Here is a 23461-nt window from a genome sequence, read left to right on the forward strand (position 1 = left end):
GATATAAAGGAGGGTATACCCAAAACAGGATTATCAGAGCACATATTACTTAGTGGGCATAAGATAGCAATAAGGGAAGTTATCAGGAACGCAAACAATAAATTGGATAGGAATGTTTATGAAACAGCCTGTATATGCACACATAATTGGAATAAACTTAACATGACGGCAATTTGGAAGATGAATGGATTGCATTTTTTTAAAAAAAATGAATAAAGCTGTAAATAATAACTCCAAGATGGGTTTCCATGTTACATCCGAGGTCAAGAGGGAAAATTGAGTTCACCTTGGACTGGTGACCACCAGTTCCAAGAGGGGAAAACCATGGAGGGGAAGGTAGCTTCCTTCACAGAGTTGAGCATACACTGCACAATCACTTCTCCCAAGCACTGGCCAGGTGGCTTCTAAGAGCCGCTTAGGACGTTTCTTTTAAGTGTTTTTAGAATAGGAAACGTGCAGTTTTAGAAGGTTACAGCTACAATGCGGGTTTTTTTCTATAAGTGATTTTTACCATAACCTTATACCTGTATCCTCAACAAACACTTTTTTAATGAGACACCATGTCAGGTGTCTAGGAATACATATTAACCTGAAGAAGGAGGCTGTCATGACCTCTGAAATGTTGTTTTGATCGACATTTCATACTCACACACGTAAGTAACTGATCTTCGATATTTTTAACGTTTTTCTCTTAATTAGCTGTGAGTAATACGCACATCATAATATGTTATCACAGCATTTTTGCCATTAATTTACCAAAATGCATTAATACAATCAGAAATGAATGATTTGTCCTGATGGCTGAACCACTGTAACATGCCCATTTTAAATTCATTTTTCACTGAAAGAACCTACTGCTCCTTCTCAGCACCGAACATGAAAATCTGAAAGTACTAAAATAAAGACTATGTTTGCGGTATTGCTCTGGATTTCTGGGAGGTTTTTGCTTTCATGGTCCTGCTTCCAAGGTTCAATCAGTCGTCTCGAAACCTACTAGGCAGAGACGTTACGGAAGTGCAAGTGATATTGGATAATTTTTTCAACATTTCCCATACTTATGGATGTTTTCCCTGCGATTTCATGAAGAGTTATCACTCAAGATGTTCTCTGTGTGTTGAAAATTGCCAATATTCACTACTGTAGCATGTAAAACAGATTTGCAGATTATTTACCTATCTTCTTTAGCCTGTTCTCCAAACAGTGCTATTAATCGTTGCAAATTTTCTGGTTGGACAATTTTGTTGATATACTGTGCAGTGCTGCATTGGGCTGTCTACCACCTTGAATAATAATTAACATTCTGGCAGCATTACTTGTTACCACTGTGAAAGAATTTCATTATAAATACATACCACATGCATTAAAGATGCAAACAGTAGGAACTTATTGAAGAAATTCCAGTTTTGATGTGAATAATCCTTGTGCAAATAAAAAATAAATCTAATATATTTATGATGGCTTAAAATGTAGTTTTTCTAATGTTTCAACTGGTGCAAATTCATCTTTTTTCTTCAAAGACATCATTTATTATCATGTATCCAGTTCCATTCAACATGCTTCATTCATGAGCAAAGTTCAGCTAATGCTGATCTTGTGTCTAAATACCAAGAAATAAATTTTTAGCCACTAGAACTACATTATTTTTATCATTGTTTTTCTTTCTCCTACATCATCTATAATAGTACAGTTCAAAAGCAAGAATTAACGATGCTAGAGATGTGATTAATTAATAGCGTATTAGATTTGCAGTAAAAGTGCGGACAATTTTTCATGATCTGGGGGGGGGGGGGGGGTGAGGCAACCTTGAAATGTTCAAAGGGAAACCCTATTATTTATTGCAGATTCGAATTCGACGTTCGAAAATACGTAGGTTTTGTCCAACACATTTTGTTCCATTCATGATAGATAGATGGCACCTTAAACACAATGTGTTGGTTGTGTCTTGCAAATTCAGTGGCTAGCAAGTGTGTGAGGAGGGATACTGTAGCCTAGAAGCATTGTGCTCGTGCTCTAAGTAGTCAGTGATTGTATGCTCAGTGCAGTGTGACTGCAAAGAGTCGAAAGTGGTGTATTCAACATCATGAATTATCTATCCGTAGAAAAAAAAATGAAATGATCCTTGTTTATGGTGAATCCAGAAGGAACATCGACAATGCTGTGACCCTTTATGTGGAACGTTTTCCTGACAGGCTACAATCGCATTCTTCGTTTGTCCGAGTTGTCAAACAGTATCGTGCCGAAGGAAGTGTCGTAGATCAACTGCCAATGGAGAGCATAATCAAATTGCAGTCCTAGCCGCAGTGGCTCATAATCCCCTGGCGAGTATGCGAGTAATATCAGTCAGGAATTTCTCGCAATAGTGTTTGGAGAATATTAAAACATCACAAATTGTATCCCTATCACGTGTCCATGCATCAGGAACTTCAAGGCGACGATTTTCACAATCGAGTGGTGTTTTGTGAATGGGTATGCGAACAAATACTAGTCGACCAGCAGTTCTTTCGTAGAATACTTTTCTCCGACGAGTCAACCTTCACAAACCATGGTCAGGTTAATCGTCACAATATGCATTCTTGGAATGTGGAAAACCCATATTGGTTGCGTGAAGTTGAACGTCAACGTTCTTGGTTGGTTAACGTGCGGTGTGATTGGTCCCTATGTTATTGACGGTACTTTGGACGGGCACAAATATCGAACGTTTTTGCATGAGGAATTACCGACATTTCTTGACGACGTAAACCTTGCACTGCGATAGCACATGTGGTTCCAATATGACGTTGTCCAACACATAATGCAATAGTAGCACGGGAGGAATTAAACCGCATGTACACTGGTCGTTGGATCGGTAAAGGCGGTCCGGTACACTGGCCTGCCAGATCGCCAGACGTTACGTCGCCGGACTTCTTTTTGTGAGGATATCTGCAAGAACGTGTATATCCAGATGTGCCAACAACTCACGCAAACATGATTGAATGAATAAGAAATGCTTGCGCACACATTGATGCAGATACACTTCTGCGTTGTGTTTAATCATTTGAACAACGGACCAACAAATGCATTGAAATTCGAGGACATCATTTCTAGCATTGCATGGAGTAATTGCATCTAGCACCCCAATGGTGAGAGGGGAGGAGACTTGCCCAAAACAAGCAACCTGATGGTAAGGGGCAAGGGAACTCACCCAAAACAAGCACTCCGAAGGTGAGAGGCAAACGGACAGTGCCATCCTATCACGAATGGAAGAAAATGTGTTGGAAATAACCTACGTATTTTTGGACGTAGAATTTGAATCTGCAATAAAAAAATAGGGGTTCCCTTTTAACATTTCAAGGTTGCCTCCTGCCTCCCCCCCCCCCTGTGACAGGGTGGGTTCATTGTAGCCAAGGGAAATTGTGAAAATTACTGGGGGGCTCTGATCACTGAAATAAATTAATGAATGACTCACTTCCTCCCTTTTTTAAGTTTTGGCCTCAGTGTTCGGAATCTCATAAAAGCCCATGAATTCCTCAAAAATATCAAAATTTTCATTCACACTTTGAATGCAGAATGTCAATTGTTCACGGATGGATATGTCACAAGTTTCATCAACCATAATAGAAATATATTCCCAACTTTTTAATATCATCTACCATGGAGCGCAAAACAGATCTCCCTAATATATTAAGGATCTTGTTCTGAATGTCATGTGAGAGCCATTTGTAGCCCAAACGTCCCATCCACTTCCCTAGTTCATGCACATCGTCGTTTGAAACTCTTTTTAGTATTTTTATTTGGGAGGCTCTGCCCCCATCCTTAATATTGGGGGGGACTCAAACCCCCCCAAGCCCCATGGAGTCTGCGCCTATGATTGTAGCGTAGGTGACTTGCCCCCACAATACTATTATACTTTCATATGAAACATTTTTTTCATTTGATGCATATTTCTCGCGATATTTCGATTTGTCAAGTTACATGGGACACCCTATATAAAGGCATAACCTTTGGGGAGCTTTTAACCAAAGTAACATGCCTATGTCTCTTGGAAAATGAACACAACAAATGTGACTTTTCATAGTGGAGTGATGTGACATGCTGTCCATGCAATGTTGCACTTTGGTGTGAAATGTCCATAACAGAACATGTATACAGGGTTGAGAAAAACCACCTCAACAAATGCTGGATGGTGGCAGATACCATGAAAACAAGTTAACTTTTCGTAATAAATATTACCTCAAAAACAGTTAGTTTGGTGCTGTAAGTGCTTAAATTCTATCCTGTACATATGCACCCTAACACAACAAACAATGCTGGCACCGATCTAACATAAGTCTTAAGAAAGCAATGGCCAAACAATTAATAATATTCCCAAAGAATTCAAAGAAGGTTGCAAAGTTTGTTGCATGTTCACTTGATGTTTAGGCAGGTGCACAGTTTAGGGTGAAACTTGAACCACTGTATACTAATTTTCCTCCTTCCAATTCATACATGAACTATGTTGTATTAGCTACACAGTGGCAGAGCATGACCTTTCCAACAGTGTAAGCCTACCATTATGAAGGCTATTTCCCGTTTTGCTTATTTTTTAGCTGGCATGGTCAGTGATTTAACCACACACATCGACCCCCCTCCCCATTCTTTCAGAACACTTCTCTGGGATTTTTCGCAAAACTCTAATTTTGGCACTAAATTTAAACTTGCACCCCTTAATAGCGAAATTTCACAACACCAGATTAAAATTCTGGATAAATCCCTGAGCCTGGTGTTTTCTTTTCTAGGCTGTGTATCTCCTACATTTCAACTGATAATTATGTCAGTTTTATTCCTATCACAATGAGTAACGTAACAATAAAAAATATGCAAAGTTAGATAAAATGAATAATAATAATAAAGAAACGAAAACAGAAAAGTGATGAATACTCTTTACAACCGCATAACCAAGTATCAGCTTCGTACCATCCCAAAATCGGTGCACTTTATTTTTCATTTCAGTTACCATGCCTGCTAGAGAAGTGGTGGGCCTGTTGCCTCAAGCCTCAAGTTTCTTCTTGGCAGAAAAATTCTTGCTGATAAACGGCGTCTTCAACAAGTTTTTCACCCCACCACACAATCATACTCGTTCTCTTCCGTAATGCACTTGTTGTTGTTGTTCACTATTACACCACAGCACTGGGACAACAGCCTGCTTTTCAATGGATGGAAGTCGCAAAAAAATACCGCGAGACTTTAACCACATACACAACACAAGAAAGGGGAAACACAAACCACATCCAAAAACAGTCACTGCTCAAAGCAGTGATGTTTGTAACTCAGAGGGGAATATCCCTTTCGGACATAAATTCCCTCTCTTGCCTTAAAATTCCCTATATTTCGTACAAAAAGAACAAAATAAAATATAAAACATATGCTCACTAATTCTAAGGATTTTTCCAGAAATTTCTGTGAAAGGAGATGTAAGTGCTTCCTTAGGGTAGTGTAAAATCAAATCTAGCACCTGAAAGGCCATAAACAGGTTAGTTTTTTGCTTCAGAATTTGCTGTTCCTGGGAAAAAATCCTCGTTGAAACACCACCAAATCAAAATTCCTTTGCAGCCAACCATTCATTCATACCCCACAACGCTGGAGCCCCTCCTCTTTGCAGGACCTGTGTCTCGCTGACAAGTATTCACGGTTAGCCAGTGAAGCCAACCCAAGCATAATGGTGCTAAATCTCGCACAAGTTTAAAAAGTCGTTTGGAAGTTGGGGATATAAATAAAACAAGAGAGCTGCTGTTCGTGGTGGTTGAATTTTCTCAAACTTTTCACGTATAACGTCAAACCCATTCCATTGGTTGAACCATTCAAATTTATATTTATGTTTTGTTGTAAATTAATAATATGTAGATCGCAGAACAATTTAGTAGTATGCAGCATAATTTCGTAGTTTAAACGACTCATGGATGTCCAGAAGGGGCAAGGGGAGGAAGCCCTTCCTGGAAAATGAATGTCAACCATAAAATAATATATTTCACACATATAATTTTATTTCAGTCACATCAAATCAAATTATGTTAATTATTGTAAGGGCGTTGCAGAAAAATGTTAACTTCAAATCGAATTTGTATCTTTTGAGGAAGCAACTTTATTATTATATATTTATTATATACATTTTATTTACCCCCACCCTCTGGAAAAATTACTATGCTTAATCCTCCCTGGTGAAAAGAAATACTGCAGATGCCTATGAACAACACTTTTTCTAAACATGAGGTTTGCAACGCTGCTGTCAGCCTCTGGCCGTAGGTTTACGCACATACGGTTTTGGCCCGCTCTTCTCCACCCAGATAGGGCAGGCACTGCTTGTTCGCTGTCAGAATTGAAGGCAAAATTCAGAAGGTTTACAGCTTTCCACAAGCAGAAGGTGGGAGATCCCATGCTGCCTGGTGCTGAAGTGTTGCAATCTAACAAACAGGTTCTTGAACACTGGTGTCAACCCGAGTTGAACTTTGAATTTGTTTACAAATCTTGCCATATAATTACGTACATTTTACTAGAAGTAATGAAGTGTAAGACTGGCTTACATGGATGCTCCCTACCTGGAGCTACATCTTAGCTAGAGTAAAGCAATGGCAAGCATAATTGTGGAATATCATTATGTGTTTGTTTGCTTAGTCTTACCATAAATATTGCAATAAAGTTTTTAATGAAATATGTTTTTTAAAAAGATTTTTTAATGACCATGCTATTACACAGTGTGTTGGTCAAGTGCTTCATAACTGGCAGACTCTGGCTGAGGATGTCACACCCCCCCCCCCCCCCCATTTTTTGCAGAAGTGGAACTCACTTGCACCACCAAATCATGACTAAGGTAGGATGTTGACCTTTGATGATACTTGGGGCTTTTTCATTAGCCTTGTGAGTTTCAGGCATAACTCTTCACATTGAGGGCATAAAGATTGCAATTGTGAAAATCTATTCATCTGTGAAAAAAATTCTTAAAGTGGGATCTGAACCACTATGTGCTTCCCTAATTCTCTCACGTAGAAATTAATTTACTGTAGAGTAATTAGAGTAACTGCCATAAATAAACAATATTCTGCTCTTTAAAAAATTAAGTATTTTGAAGCCGACGAAAGTTCCAAGTAACTGGAGGAGGAGCAAAGTGCATTATTTCCAGTGAAATTGAACTATCCAACTTCGTTCTGTAGCAAATTTCTTGTTACTATACCGCGTTTGTTACAACCTGTCCCGGTTCCCGCGCTAGTTGCTCCCTGTCTTTTCTCGGTGCTGGGGAGAGTCAAAGCCAGGCAGCCAATTAAAATACGCAACGTCGCAACAGCGTCTACGTAAGCGCCTCTCTTCTGGCTTTCATTCGCTCCTCGCTGCCCAGAAGACGATTTTTTCCTCGTTTCTCATTGGCACCGAAACTGTTGAGCGCTCCCTAGCGCGGGAAGCGGGACAGGTTCTACCAAACGCGGTATAACTCTCCCACACACTTTATTTGTTGGTTGTGTTCATTCTGTGTTTTTGCAGAATAAATTGTCCATACATTGGAAATCAGTAGAAGCGATTGGGAAGTGAGGAGAGGGAAGGGGGGCAAGGAGTGTTTACTTTTTCTTTGTATATAAGGCTTAGCATTAAGAGGCCATAGTGTGGGGACAAAAAATGCCAAAAAGTGGTGGGAACTGCCCCACCAGTGACATGCACTGAGGAGTAGCTAGTCTAGCAGAGATAGATTAATCAATCTTACATCTCTAATTATTTTCAAATCACAATATTTATTGTCTTGTTAAAGCCACAGTTCATATGCAACGCTTTCTTTTTCACGTGCTTCTCGTCCCTCGGTGTGATCCACGGACAAAACTGGCCTAGCTCGCTCTTCTTCCACCTTAGCAGTTCCAGGTAGAAACAGGTTTCCGAAGGAAAAGGGAAGATTTCTGCCTCTACCTCCGTTGTCCCCTCACCCCCGCTGCAATGGTTGAAAGCCCGTGCTTACAGGTCCCTCAGTCTGTCTCCTATAGGACAGATAGGGGATTGGTTTCCATTCGATTTCTTTGTAAATCCTCTAAAGAACTCATGGGAAAATATTCTGCAGTACTTATGTTCTCTGTATTTACACAACATTTTACATGTTGTACAATATGTATGTATAATATGGGATGTAGTTTTATTATTTATGAAATGGGAATGTGTTATGTGCAGAGAATAATGTTATGCTTTCTTTATTTTTATTTTTTTCAAATATGGAATATATAATGATTAAATTACAAATATTCGCTCTCGTTTTAGTAGGGTTTTTTTTTTAAATATACTAATATCTTGGCCTCCAACGGATGTATTTAATTGGGCAAGAGAATGCACATTCATATTGTTGTTGGTTTGGTTTATTTTAATTCACTTTTCTGCCACATTTGGTTATTGCGAAAATGAGGATGATGTGATGAAATTAATGAAGGAACAATCAAACAATCCAGGCCGGAATTCGAACCCATGATGAGCGTGCATTCTCATTCCTGTGTTGTACTCTGCAGTAAAATAATGAAATAATTTGAAATGAAAAATGTATCTCAGAACTCAAGAAGCCAAATGAATATTATTGAAGAAACTACAAAAAAGTGTGTTTTGTTACCCGTTTTGTTTCAGTGCATAAAGTGGACTTAAAACACCAAATCAACCAACCGTGGGGAGTGATTATTACAGTGTGTTAGGACACCAGGAGTTCCGGGTTCGTACTCTGACCTGGACATGGGTGTTCTGTGTGTTTGTCCCTTCATTAATTTATCGTATCATCTTCGCAATTAAGCAAATGTGAGAAAAAAGCAACGCTAAGTAACAAAAATGAAGTCAAATTATTGATTGATTGCTTGATTTGGTTTATTTTACTTCGCTTTCTGCCACATTTGGCTAATAGCGAAGATAATACAATATAATTGATGAAGGGACACACTCAAAGAATACCCATGGCCAAGCCGAGATTCGAACCCAGGATCTTTCGCTTAGTAGTCAAATCAAATCTTTTTTATTTTCAAATGGGGTGGGGGTTACGTGTACTTTTTTTAGTACTCATTCATTATTTTGCAATCTTTTCCTGTTATTGACGTTCAATTTTTAGGAATACTGGGCCCTAAAGGGGGGAGGGGTATAAGCCACACTAACCCCCCACCCTTGAGCATGCCACTGATTGATACCCCAAGTGTCGATGTCACCACACGTCACTGTGCCCCACTAATCACCATCATTGTTGGAAATGAACAAATTATGTGTAGTGTAGTTGTTTTGAATTTGCTGTACAAAACCATGTTTATGTGTAATAGTCTCTGAACCACAAAGAGGGGAAATATAGAAGAGGGCCAAAGAACATTTGTACCACGGAAGTTGGAATTCTTATAATGGTGATTTTAGACAAATTCGGACACACTTTATATGGGCCCCTGCTCCATATACATCAATACACTAAATCAGTGAGATGAAATATGGATTTTCTTTATCCGATTGAACTTTCATCAAGGCTTTTGCCTCCCCCCTCCCTAATCAGAGGGTCTGCGCATGCCTATGAATTAAATTTGTGTTTACAGTGTCAGAGTTTTTGTGTCTTTCAGTTGATTCATTTGCAGTCTTCCCTATCTTTGATAACCAGTGGAGCAAAATTACATAGTGGTTCAGTTTCCACTATAAAACTGTAGCTCCAGTCCTGACTAGCCACCTTAGTATCAAGTGGATACTTTGCAATCTTTTTGCAACTTGAGAAGTTTGTTAAGACACTCATGTTATTGTTTTAAACAATAACAGTGTTAGCAAAAGTTACTTGTTTTCATGGTATCTACCACCAACCAAAATGTGTTCAAGTCATTTTGCTCCACCCTGTATACACAAAGATCAACATGCATACACACACACACACATGCTTGTAGGGCTTTGCTAAAAAAAAAACTTATGGTACAGGGAATGTATAATCGGGAAAATTTTATAACATGTTACTTTATTGGGAACAGGAAGATAAAGTGAATATACTGTGGGAAATTTAAAATCAAGAATCCCACTCTGCATATGTGAACATTATGTAGCAACGTTAGGTATGTCAGGGGTTAACATTGCCACAGCTATTTTGCAACATTACCTTGCTGCCTGTGTAATTTATGAATATAACAATGCATATTTAAAATATGGTTATTTCGCATGGTAAGCTATTAGCAACCTTGCCAAGCCATTTTTGTATATAATACATATGCGTAACAGGAAACACTCATGTTTGTAACATCACAGTTTCTCTTTACATATTATAAAAACTTTTCCTGCTCCACCACAATAGGCAATTGTTAGTCTGGAGATTGTGATGAATTAACCAATCTCTAACTACACCTGGTAATCATCTTTTTGCAGTACTTAGCTCCTGATTATATAGTCTGGAATAAAAATATTTATCATGGGAGTTTCACTTGTATTCAACACATTTCATTTTCTGATCTTCCTTACAACTTCAATATTCACACATCTTTCGAAGGATAATAAAACACATTTTTTCACTAATTACAATCGAAAGTATCCTTATTTGTGTTACTAAAAGTTATGTTTGTTTTGCATTTGATACACACTGCCATCTAGTGTACGCTGTAGGAAATATAAGGTTTGGGGGTCAGTGCACACACAAATTCAGATTAAACAAAACACTCCGATCTGATGCTTGTGGCGCTCATGGTGGTGATTATCCAAACTAAAGCGTATTCAGTGGAATGTTTTTTGTAACGTTGATGCAACGTTATCACAACGTTGTTCCCCTACATACAACATAATACAACAAGCATAGAACTTTGTGGCAACGTTATCACAATGTTGTTCCCCTACATACAACATTCATCATAAATACAACATTCATACAACGTTGTGGCAACGTTAGTGTGTTGACTGGGGTGTGTGTGTGTGTGTGTATTAACCTAAAGGTTCTAGTCTAGTCGATATTACCAGATGTCTAACTGCGTTGCAAATGTGGTAGCTAAACAGGACAGACATGGCAAGCTTCAAAGAGTAGATAATAGATGGACCAAACTGTAAGCTCACAAACCAGTCAAAAAACTGAGGAAAGGTTCCTGGAATAAATAATGCACCTGCAAATAAAAGAAAGAACATGTAGCTATGGCACAAATAATGTTGTTAAAAGTTGCATTATCTACATGTTATCAACTTGAATAAATTACAAAACAAGAAAAAGAAATACGAATGTTATGCAGACACTTGCTCAAACATGTATAATGTTTCAGGGCCTCCCCGATGGCGCAGTGGTAGCATCGACACCTTGTAATCAAGGGGTCCCGGGTTTGATTCCTGGTGGTTTGGATCCCACTTTAAACTGTAGGTCCAGTCCCGATTAGCCTTGCTGTGCATAAAGTGGACTTAAAACGACAAATCAATCCAATCCAATGTATAAGGTTTCTCCTATTATGAATGTTAATGACATTTGCCTAAGAGTGTTGAATCTACTTGAAGTTTGTAACTAGGACACATATAAACATAGTAGTCACCTGTATAGTATTATGGCAGGGGTTAAACTTTCAGTTGCCCAAAATATTACAATTTTACTTATTATTATTAATCTGCCTTCAGTTAAGTGGCAATATATTTCTAAGAACTTTGAATGTAAATATCAGCTTCATGGATGTTAAATCCAACGATATTGTGTTTACATTTAATTTTCGCTTCTCTTAGACTTTTACTTTTTAATTATAGGAATCTATCAAAATATATAACCTACCCTAAATCTAACATAACTCTGAATCCCATTTTCAAATTTTGTAGTTATTGAGTGACAGTGGCATAAAAATACCTCTTTTTGAGAAAATGGCTACCTAAATTTTGATTACAAATTTCCCCCTGTCATAGGCATATAATATCTCATTCTATAAATCACCACTGATTAGCTACAAAGAAGAATGTAATATCTCGTGTGGAAGAACTCTTCAATACCTTTCCAATGGAATCTGATTCACTTCTATAAGTGCCCTGATTGCCGAAATATTGCAATTTAAAATTAACAAGATGGTGAAAGAATTGGTCGAAATCACATATTGTGCACCACTGTAATTTTGAAACTACAAAAAATATGGATCTGCAACTTTCCATAGATCCCTACATCATGAAGCCCTTTCAGTATGCCAAATTTCAAATGAATCAAAATATACGAGGTTGAAAAGTGCCTCTTCATTGGTTCATTTCACATCGAATGACCCTACACCAATCACTCTACATAAATTGGTATCAACAGAGGGAGGTGGCATTTTTCAGCCAAAGGGAAATTTAGAACATAGAAGCCATTTTGATTGCTGTACTTACCATAGGAAAATCCCAGCTGAATAAAAGTCATAATCATGCCAGACACACGTTGTGAAAGGGACATAGTAGTTGTGAGTTGAGGCTTATATATAGTCATGTGAGGTGACATGGGACGCATAAGATCTTTATTTTTCAATTCAAATTCTGATAATGGAGGCTCTCCACTGGAACTGAATGCAACAAATTTCATCCTAAAATAAAACCGAAATTACATGTTGATAAGACTAGTTTTGTAGTAACCTGAAGTTGGTAAGTTTACAATGTCTATAGCTAGTAAACAATGTACAAGAATATGCTATTTCCTGCTCAAAGTTCTAAAAGTTTTGAAACTTCTTGAATTTTATAACCATAAGAATTACGGTAGAGCAATATATACGAATTCAACAATAGCAAGTTGTTCATGGAGAAATAACTACAGTAGAATTGGTTATAACATTAAGAAATGTAACTGTTAAACAACCACATGCTTGATGTGAGCTTAATTACAAAACAATCTGAGAGAGCATCAGAGCTTGTCATGCTCAAATATTAGAACTGAAGAAGAAGAATCCTCTCTTGAAAAAACAACCGAAAGAAACTCTGCAGCAATTGAATGACCTCAGCTATACTCTATCTATGGAGCAAGTCTCTGCGCAAGTAGTGACATGAGACGGCCCAGCCTATGAACACATGAGGGGGAGAGAGAGGGAATGGGATTGCATGGAGGGGCCAAAAGTGACTGCAGTCAACAGCCTTTGCAGCACCGTGGCCTTGCTCCAGATTTAGCCGGAAGAGAGTATAATATGGAAGGTGAAACACACTTTAAATCTATGATATAATGGAAAAGCAAAAACAAGACACGTGTGAAATTGTAACATGTATTGGAAGGGCATTAGATACCGAGATAAGAAATGAAACAATAGATGTGTGCCACATTTTAAATGCCAAAAAACTTCAGACTGAAAAAGCATGAGGTGTAATTTTTAAATTTGTAAGGCATGCAGATAGAGATAGGTTCTTAGAAAGGTGTAAAGTGAAGAGAGATTTAAATATGTACTCGTACACAGCCGAGTCACATTATTATGACCACCTCCTATATTTGAAGTAGGCAGTGCGTAGCCCATGAAGTACGTCACATGGTGTGATCTTGCATGGTGGGTATATAAAGTGTGCAATAGGCCATCTGCACACATACCATTCTTTGCTGTCATAAGTAAAAGAGGCGCTTTATCCAAGTTGCAAAAAAAAAGTATTATCGTCTTTCGGGCCAAGGGTGGCAGTATTTCTGAAACAGCACAGTTTTGGTGCTGCTGTGGTGAAAGTGTATTCTGAGTGGACAAATGGCACCACTGTGAATAACCGACGTGAAAACTGTGGAGCAATACGTGTCATTAATGTGAGAGGTGAGCGTCGGCTACAAAGGTGTGTGATGGCTAACTGACACGCTACAGTGGAAAAATTCAGTCAAAATGAACCAAAAGTCTACCAGACGTTTGTCTAAAATGACATTTCAGTGAACCCTGCTGCGTATGGGACTCCGAAGCGAATGAATGGTCACTGCATCTATACTAATGAAAGTGGGTAGGTGGTAAAGGCTTCACTTTTCACAACAGTATCGTAATTGGATCTTCACTGATTTGTGAAGGGTTGTCTTCTCTGATGAGTCCCATTTTCTGCTTCATCGAAGGAATGTCAGGGGAGAAACAGCAGAGAAAATACACCCAGCAACCATTGATGGAAGAACACATCTGTAGCACGTATAGGTATTGTTTTAATAGTAATTATGACTATAAGAATATGAGGAATAAGTGGGAGCTAATTTTAATAGTAGCACATGATCTTCGTTCTTCTGGTATATTTGGCTTAGTAAATATTACTTACGAGCAGTTAGGTAGTCGGAGTTTATTAATCAACAGGGGGATGATTAGTATATATCTAGATTGGCTCTATGATGATTTATATTAAGAATTACTAATATGGCGGCACCGCCATCTAATTTATTAGGGAGAATGTTCTCGTGGCATTCTCTGGAGCTGCGCATCTATGTGGAAGGCACTCTCAACAAATATGGTTATGAATCCATCATTGCAGATCATGTGCAGCCATTCATTATCAAGATCTTCTTTGGGACAGATGGAATCTTCCAGCAAGACAATGCAACATGTCATAGGGCTAGAAATGTCCAACAATTGTTTGAAGAGCATGACCAAGTACTTTACTGGCCCTCTATTCCCCAGACTTGAACCCAATAAAGCATACGTGGCATCGCCTTGATTGATGCATTCATCCTGTGGAACCTCCTCCACGCATCCTCCAGTAGCTGTGGGATGCCCTGCAGGCAGCATGCTGCAGATACTTCTGACAACCTACTAGCACTCTCTTGAGAGCCTGTCTCGTTGCGTCCATGCTGCACATGGCAGTTACTGTGAATATTAGCTGGTGGTCATAATAATGTGATTCGACTGTGTATAGGTTCTTCAAATAAAGAGATAGTGTATATGTTAATTAGAATCTTATCCCCTACAGAAGGAACTGCAGAGGTTATCACTAGTGAGGGACTAGCCATGTGAAGTTGTGTGCTGTGTGTGTGCTTGATGTAAGCTTAAAAACGTTCTGGGAAACCAGGATGAAACTGAGCAGAAAAAATAAAAGCCACTAAAAATAACTGTACTATATCATTATGCATCTACCAAAAGTAGTTATGTGAAACTTAAGAACATAAAAAACAGAAGAAATATATATACACTTCTCACAAAACGTGTGGATATTGTTATGCTAGACAATAGGTGATAGACACTGCTTGGAATGCAAGAACACATGGTATCTGTCTCGTCTTTTTGCTGACATATGCCACCGTGTCTATCACCTATTGCCTAATATAACAATATTCCAAACTTCAAACTTTTTGCGAGGTGTATGTGTATGTATATACCAGGTGGTTATAATTAAAGTGACAGTGTTCAGAGTGGTACAGCACGGGCGGTAATGAGAGTAGCAGTCTGAAACTTCGTAGATATGCTAATGAAGCAATGCGCTCGCGAATTATGAAAAAAAAAAAAAAAAATAGTTCCAATTCTCGCCACCAGGGTAAAAAATGGCGCTGTAAGCAGTCAAAACGTGGAATTTTCCGTAACTCTGACGTCAAAGTCGGTGACATTGCCTAACCATTGTGTGAGCTCCCTGGTTGTCGTTGGTGACGCTTGTTGCTTTTTCCTTTAGTAATGTTCATGTAATTCGAATAGTGAAATTGTAGCGATATTTTATTACAAAGAGTATTGTTTTCTGCGATTTATAGTGTTTTTCCTGTAACTATACCACGTTTTGACTGCTTACAGCGCCATTTTTTACCCTGGTGGCGAGAATTGGAACTATTTTTTTTTGCATAATTCGCGAGCGCATTGCTTCATTAGCATATCAACGAAGTTTAAGACTGCTACTCTCATTACAGCCCGTGCTGTACCACTCTGAACACCGTCACTTTAATTATAACCACCTGGTATATAGTTTAGAAAACTCAAACACAAATGAAATTATGCATATCTATGAATGAATAACCCAGGCAATATTAAATTATGAATAAATGAGGGAGATAAAACATTTACATATTTTAAGGACATTTGAAGGTGTATCCAATTTAAATTGATTACCATTACCTCAATTACAAAAAGAACCTTTGGCCAGAACCCTTTATGTATCTTCCCCTCTGTCCATTTAGCTCAGCCTACTCTACCCCTCCCCTCCATGTGTGAGTATGATACAGAGGACCTGTGGTTCTGGGTAGGTTCTTTTGTTGTCCTACTATAAAAGATAATTTGGGACATGGTAAAAATCTAGCGTCTCATGTTATGCAATAACAACTCCTGTTACTAATCAAAACAATACTTAATGACCATTGAAACTTGATTTAAAAACTAAAAGTGAGATATCAAATGTTTGGTACACTTACAATGTGGTTGGAAATCTAATGTGTTTAGTTGGTATTGTAGATCTGCAATACAAATTCTGCATCAGAAGGCATCTACCTCCAACAGACCTGGGCAAAAAAAAAAAGAAGTACAAAATCACTAGATTAAAATACAATAAAATTAGTATTCTCTGATATAACTTGTAACTACTTTCGATAGTCAATATTATATGAATAAGTCATTAACAATGCCAAATTAAATTAGCTCTCAAAGATTGTACAACATTTAAAAATGCACCAACAATAAACAAATATTATCACAACTAGGTCACTCTTCTTCACACCCCCAGTGTATTTATTTTATTGTATAATATTATTTACAAAACACAAAACAAAACAATTCAGCCATTATTTTAGCACCATTTGGTTTTGCTTTTGTGCCACTTTTGGCTAATCGCGAAGATGAGAAGGAGTGATGATGTGATGAACGGACAGTCACAAAGAACACCTATGCTCAGGCTGGGATTCGAACCCGGGACCACTGGCATTGTAGCTCACTGCAATAACCACTCCGCTATCAAGGTCAGCTCACAATTTTGAAACTTTATTTGAAAACTGCAGAGGCACCCAAGTGCTGACTTTCTGTAAGCAGTTTACTATACAATGGAAGATAATATTAACTGAAATTATAACCTACAAACAGGACATAAAAGTAGAATTATTACTATTTGTTGTTGGCAAGTGTATTGAGTGATGTCACCATGAAATCAAAGATTTCTGCAGCACATTCTTGTAACTAGGTAACTTTTGTAATTTTGAGAGGGAGCAGTTCAACTTACAGTTAGATTGTTTAGCAAAATATAAATTTGGGATTCATTTAAATAGAAATAATGTTCATTTCTTCTTTGCCACCTGCTTTTAGGACATTAACACATTCTGAAGAAACTTTTCGGGACACCAGGACAGGCCTGTACCTGGGGGAGGGGCTAGGCTCCCCCTCTCGAGCCATGAAATTTTTAAATGTGAACCATAAAAAGCTATGAAAATAACATCAACGATTTTTGAAACTTGTAAAAAATTTAATTTTGTCCTTGCTCGTTGCATAAATGAATGTGTTTGGTGTAAAGAGGCAGTTTCCAGAACTCATATTTAAGGCATGTGCAACTTACTCACGATGATAAGATAAGATAAAAGTACTTTAAAAATACTATAAAATAAACTACTTACGATTTGTGAGTATACATTTTATAAAAAAACAACGTTTCAAGACACAACTGGTCCCTTCATCGGGTTCACAATCGTAGCGAGTGGAATCACTTCATGGCCACGTCAATTAGAATAAAAGACAAAGGGTAAGGTAATAATAAAAATTATGGATAGAAAGGTATTACGTAACAACTGGCTCCGGTACACATAAAACTTCAAATTCCCTTCTCTCCCTTGTAAGAACTTCAAATCTAAAAATGAACCATATGGTACATATGGTTCATGTATGGTATATACATGGCACGATGTGGGGTTTTAACGTGTTAATGTGATGAAGTTTCTTACGGTTCATTTTTGGATTCGAAGTTCTTACAAGGGAAAGAAGGGAATATGAAATTTTATATGTACAGGGACCAGTTGTTACGAAATACCTTTTTATCCATAATTTTTACCATTACCTTACCCCTTGTCTTTTATTCTAATTGACGTGGCCATGAAGTGATTCCACTCACCAAGATTGTGAACCTGATGAAGGGACCAGTTGTGTCTTGAAACGTTGTTTTTTTATAAAACGTATACTCACAAATTGTAACTAGTTCATTTTATAGTATTTTTTTAAGTACTGTACTTTTATTATTGTCTCCAGAAGTCATGCAGTCTGCGATATTGGGTACTTTTAGTTTTAAAACCCTTGACGCAAGGCTACCAGCAGTGGCGACAAAGGCAGTTGCCCCCCTTCCCCACTATTTCCACTTTTCACTTTTGCTCCTGCACTATGGCCTATTAATGTTAAGCCTTGTCTAACCAGACCCGGTGGAGGCATACAGTGGTTCGGATCCCACTTTAAACTGTAGGTCCAGTTTCAATTAGTCTATCTGTGCATGAAAGTGGACCTAATATAACAACACAAAGTTGTTTACTAAGAGAAAGTAAATTGTCCTTGCCCCCCTATTTTTGGCATCCACTCGCCGCTACTGGTTAAAAGGTGAAAATGTATGTGTCTCTCTTTTTTTTTTTGTTAACCGCTATGATCCTTCATAGTGGGTTATGGGTTAACTCGCATTTAGAATTATTTATTGTAATAATAATTGTTAATGCATATAATTTAATTTATAAATATATTATATTCTGAACATAGAATTATCATGGCTGTTCAATGGTACTGGTATAAGAAAATAAAGGAAACATTTTTAATTTGCGAAACTCAGAACTATCCGAATACTCCTGATCAGTATCGGCGATTGGGTGCCAAAACTGGGGAAGAGGAGGGGGCAAGGACAGTTATTTTCTCTTGGGAGACAAGCATTAAGAAGCCATAGTACGGGGGTAAAAGTGGCAAAAAAGTAGGGGCAACTGCCCCATAATCACCCCAAATAGTCATCAACGTATATATATATCCAGTGGCGTAGGGGCCACTGCCACAAGCCCCACGATGTGGGGGAGGGGGCGAGGTATAAGGGGCACCACTATATTCTCGCTCTGTGTTCCTGAAATTTTATATACTCTCAGAAATTTAACCAATAGTGTCGCTTATTTAAAAAATGGATTTAGGAAACAGGAATCTGTTTTCCAGTAACATATGACGATGTCTGCGAAAAAAAATAGTAGCATATTGTCTCAGCTAGAGGGCAACTTGACATATGGGTCTCCTCCGAAGTGCAGAATTAACTTACTTGCTCACAGATGGCAAACGATACGAAAATTTTCTCATCTCATCCAGTAGAAAGCTTCAGTTGCTCAACCAGTCGATTCCATTGTTGCAAAATACCGAAACAAACAAACTTGATAATTCATGACCTTTTGTTAACCAGTAATATTAGTTGTACACATATTTAAAATGTAACTTCGCACCAAATATTTTCAAGGGGGTCCCAAACTTCAATATGAAATTGAAATAAGATCTGAGATAAATTTCCCACATTGTTCACACCTGTTATGTTTTACTTCAGAGGGGCCCAAAAACTCAGTAGGTGGAACCTAGGGGCAATTATTCCTTTGCCCTTAGGTCCAGTAGCTCCTATTCTGCCATGCGGGGTATAAAAAAAGAATTCTGGCTGTGCTACTGCGTTGAAGTAAGAGAAAATATTTCTAATTTCTTCTTCCAGTTATTTTCCTGAGATTCAGACCACCCTGATTTAGTTTCGAGAAACAAATATCCTAAGACGATGACACAAATGGGAAGGCAGAGTATTTGCGGTAAAAGTTAATTTATTTTACAACTGGGAGGAGGGGGGGACTATCTAACTATTGTGCGTTTGTCCCACTGTGGCATCATCTGGATATTTTTTCCCACAAAGGGGGCTCCAGTATTATACTTGCAGGGGGGCCACAGAGAACTGCACTATGCCACTGTATATATCTATATATAAACATTGATCTGGCCCCTCCCTAAAAAAAACCTGGATGCGGGCCTGCACCAGGATAAATTATATCATTCCAGGACTGTCCCAGAAAATCTGGGACATGTAGCAACCTAATACATACATGGGTTTTTCTGAGGCTTTTCATTATATCTACATAACAATTAACAAAGCCTGAGAGCAACTATGGATTGGTCCCTTGATGCCACTCTGGCACAATAATATTTAAATGTTGTGCTTTACAGTGGATATAAATTTCATTCTTCTATATATCTTGTATTCATTTCTGAACAGTGGCGACTCGTGGCTTTTCTAGGGTGTAGGAAGAAGTTATGGTAAACCGAGGAAGGTTTTAAAGATTGTGTACAGCTCAACAAACGAAATTGGGGGCCTCCCCGATGGCGCAGTGGTAGCGTCGCCGCCTTGTAATCAAGGGGTCCCGGGTTCGATACCCGGTGGAGGCACAAGTGGTTCGGATCACACTTTAAAATGTAGGTCCAGTCCCGATTAGCCTTACTGTGCATAAAGTGGACTTAAAACACCAACTCAACTCAACTCAAACGAAATTCGACCAGCAAAAAACTTGAAACGGATTTAGAAAATTCTTTGTTTACCCCCAACCTTCTACCGATTTCCTGCCATAAAATTTCCTCGAGAAACTGGCAGGATAAAGAAAAGATAGAGGATGGATCGTGGCATGGTTGTAAAAAGCTTGTCGCTGTGTAAGCATACTCCCTTTTATTTCCTGAAAACATATTCCTTGAATTAGATTTCCTCTCCCAGAGACTCACATTTGCATATTATGCTATATTTTACCATTATGTCAAAAGCAGTGTGCTAGGTGCCAACAAAGATCAAACTGCTTTAGGTTTAGTACCATTTTACGAGGGTTTGCATCACTGATTTAGGAAACCCTCAATGCTTCCTCACTGGATGCTTAAAAACTGCAACCTCCCCCTGCCCCTTTTCCACCTCTCACCAATCTGTTTGTAGTGATACCAGCGAGGTTCCTCAGGCGAGGCAGCAAAGCCTGTGTGTCCATCGTCTTTGGGCTGCATGCACCTGGAGCGAGTGACGGCAGTCAACTTTTGACAGTAGCTATCTTACTCAATTTGTACTTACATTGAGCTCATAATTTTATAACGCACACTAGTATTAAACTCCTAAAAACAACTGGAAGCAAGTATAAATGAACTGTAGGAAGTTCCTCACTTCTTACATGGAGGAATCATCCCTGTTTCTGATGACCCCTAAAGGCTTACTTGTGCCTGAGTCCCCCCGCAAAGTGTGGAGTTTTGCAGTTTATAGATCCTGCACTGCTCTAGATTATGTTAAATCCGAAATGCCAGTGCTATATAATGCATCTAATAGGCCTAGTCCTTTATTGATTTCTGTGTATTGGGTGGACAAAAGTGTCAGCCCCCCCCCCCCAATCAGCACTCTTCAACAAAATGAGTGTTTTATAGTTGATTATAGTTAATAAGAATTATACTGGGTTTATGAGTTTTCAGACAGAATGACTTGTTGCAGGCCAACAAAAGCTCAGGCCTGAAGAAGTACTTTTTCAGGAGGAAATGGAAAAATTATGTAAAAATTAAATTTTCTTTATTATCAAAAACTGCAAAGACTAGTATTCACTGGATGTTGATTTGGAATTTTACAATTATTTTATAAATTGGATACCAAGTTTTGAATTTATAATCTGAATTCTTTACTTGAAAGATGTGATGAAACTTACGACTGAAAAAAAAAATAACATACTGATCAGGAAAAACAAAAATACGTGGTTAGAATTAAAAACTTGCCTCCTCCTTGGCTTGTCTCAAATGCTTTGAAGTGGAAAGGGGCAGATTATCTCGACCATAAAGTTTATCCGTTATGTCAATGGGGCGATAATTCAATAGAACAAGCCGTGACTAATTTTTTAACATGGGCTTGACCATACCCATTCGTATACAGGTGTACAAAAATTAACATCCAAATTCTCTTTCAAAGGGCTGTAATATTTCATCCAATTCTTTATTTGCTTACATAATCAACGCTAACATATTTACTAAACCCATTAAATTCGCTCTTAAATTTACCTTAAACGTGTCGCCAACATCACATTCATTCCTAATAGCGTTTTACTAATTTTGAAGCTATATCTTCTACGTAACTCAGCGTGACAGTGTATCACATGAGAATCTTCAGATAACTTAAACTTGATACTTTCGTTTGTTACCTATTTCAACAGGATTTATTAAGTTTTACCGACATAAAAATCAGCTTCTTTCCTGTACACACTCCAAACTTAGTTTTAAGCAGGTTTTACGTTTAGTCAAAATAATGTCGTCATCAAAAATTACCGGCACTACCATGCCACTGTTGCCAGCCTATAATTTGTGAAATTCAAATTATCAGTACCACGCAACGCACACATAGGCGCCGATTTCGGGGCCACGTTCTGCCCCCCCCCCAAATTCACGTATAAGGACACATATTACATGTATTTACACGTATAAAATATGGGGGTTATTCCTGAGTAAACAAAAAATAATCGATCAGGCAACTCGATTATAGATTGCGGGGAAAGAACTTCCGGTTTGGGCAATTTTCCAATGTAAACAAGGGGAATACAGATCGTCAAAGAGCTTATTTTCTTATAAAAGATCGGATACAAAATGGATCACTTGACATTTTTGAGTGATATAGAGAAACAAAGGTACATAGAAAAGATTGGCAATTTCCCGGATCCTTTGGATGAAAATTTACGGCAAAATAGTAGTCTTCTTTTCCAAGACAATGTTGATCTTCTACCAACAGTTTCGTGTTAAGACTTCTTTCTGCAGGTTGAAATAAAGCCAGTGCTGGATCTACAAGCTGCAAAACCCCGCAATGCGGGGGGCCCGGAGACAAGTAAGCTTTTAGGGGGCCCTCAGCCATTGGCATAGTATAGGATACGGGTATGTAAACAATAAACGTAAGTCAGGGGTACAGAAACGAAAACAATATATATAATATACAGGTAAAAGTGAAGTTAAAGTTCCCTGTGCATATAGCACCGTGCCATGAAAGCACATTTAGGGTATGTGAGGGCAGGGCCAAACATATTTTCGATGTCGGACATATTGGAGGTGATGTGATCAGCACTACGGTCCTGCCGCCTTTTTGAGGCTGGTTGGGCCATGGAGCCGATTTATGCAGGGACAAAGCCGGAAAAGTTCCGACCTTAGATCACCCACCCCGGGTTTACCGCGTGACAGACAGACTAGAATCAAATCAGGCTAGAATTTCACGAGAAATGCCGAGATGAAGGTTTCTTCAACCTATCTTTAATCAGGAAAAGTTATGACTCCATGATTGTAACAAAGGTATCATTTTGCAGGTGTGAGAAAACAGTCTCATATATATATCACATCACCACGGGCGCCGAAACCGGCGGGGGCAGGGGGCCCGGGCCCCTCCAGTTCTCGTTTGCCCACCCCCCTATAGGGGACCCAATGTATAACTTTCAACATATTACATAACCCTTGCACACAGAAACTTCGCACACAACAAATGGGAAATTATGCATGATTCTGCTCTGATAAGGGCAGAAACAATAAAGCGGGACTATAACTCAGTTTGAGTGTCTTTCTTGCGCTTGTGCGTTTACTATTTCAGTATATCCTTTTTCAAAACGACAATTTATCTGAGATAAATTTCCCACATTGTCCACGCCTGTTACGTTTTGTTTCAAAGGGGCCCAAAA

At 38.4% G+C, this 23461-nt stretch overlaps 1 protein-coding gene across 1 annotated transcript in view; it reads right to left on the minus strand.

Annotated features, from left to right (window-relative positions):
- The window catches only part of LOC145991011 (succinate dehydrogenase cytochrome b560 subunit, mitochondrial-like), a 23353-nt gene extending 1299 nt beyond the window's left edge, over positions 1-22054 (minus strand). The window contains exons 1-4 of the mRNA XM_083126670.1: positions 21813-22054; positions 16205-16291; positions 12280-12470; positions 10915-11057 (exon numbers count right to left, since the gene is read on the minus strand). Coding sequence (XP_082982796.1) covers positions 10915-11057; positions 12280-12470; positions 16205-16291; positions 21813-21841 — 450 coding nt within the window. The 5' untranslated portion in view covers positions 21842-22054. The remainder of the gene's footprint in view (positions 1-10914; positions 11058-12279; positions 12471-16204; positions 16292-21812) is intronic.
- Between the last annotated feature and the right edge of the window lie 1407 nt (positions 22055-23461).

The sequence above is a fragment of the Lepisma saccharinum genome, chromosome 8 (assembly GCF_977018435.1).
Source record: "Lepisma saccharinum chromosome 8, izLepSacc3.1, whole genome shotgun sequence".
Lineage (NCBI taxonomy): Eukaryota > Metazoa > Arthropoda > Insecta > Zygentoma > Lepismatidae > Lepisma > Lepisma saccharinum.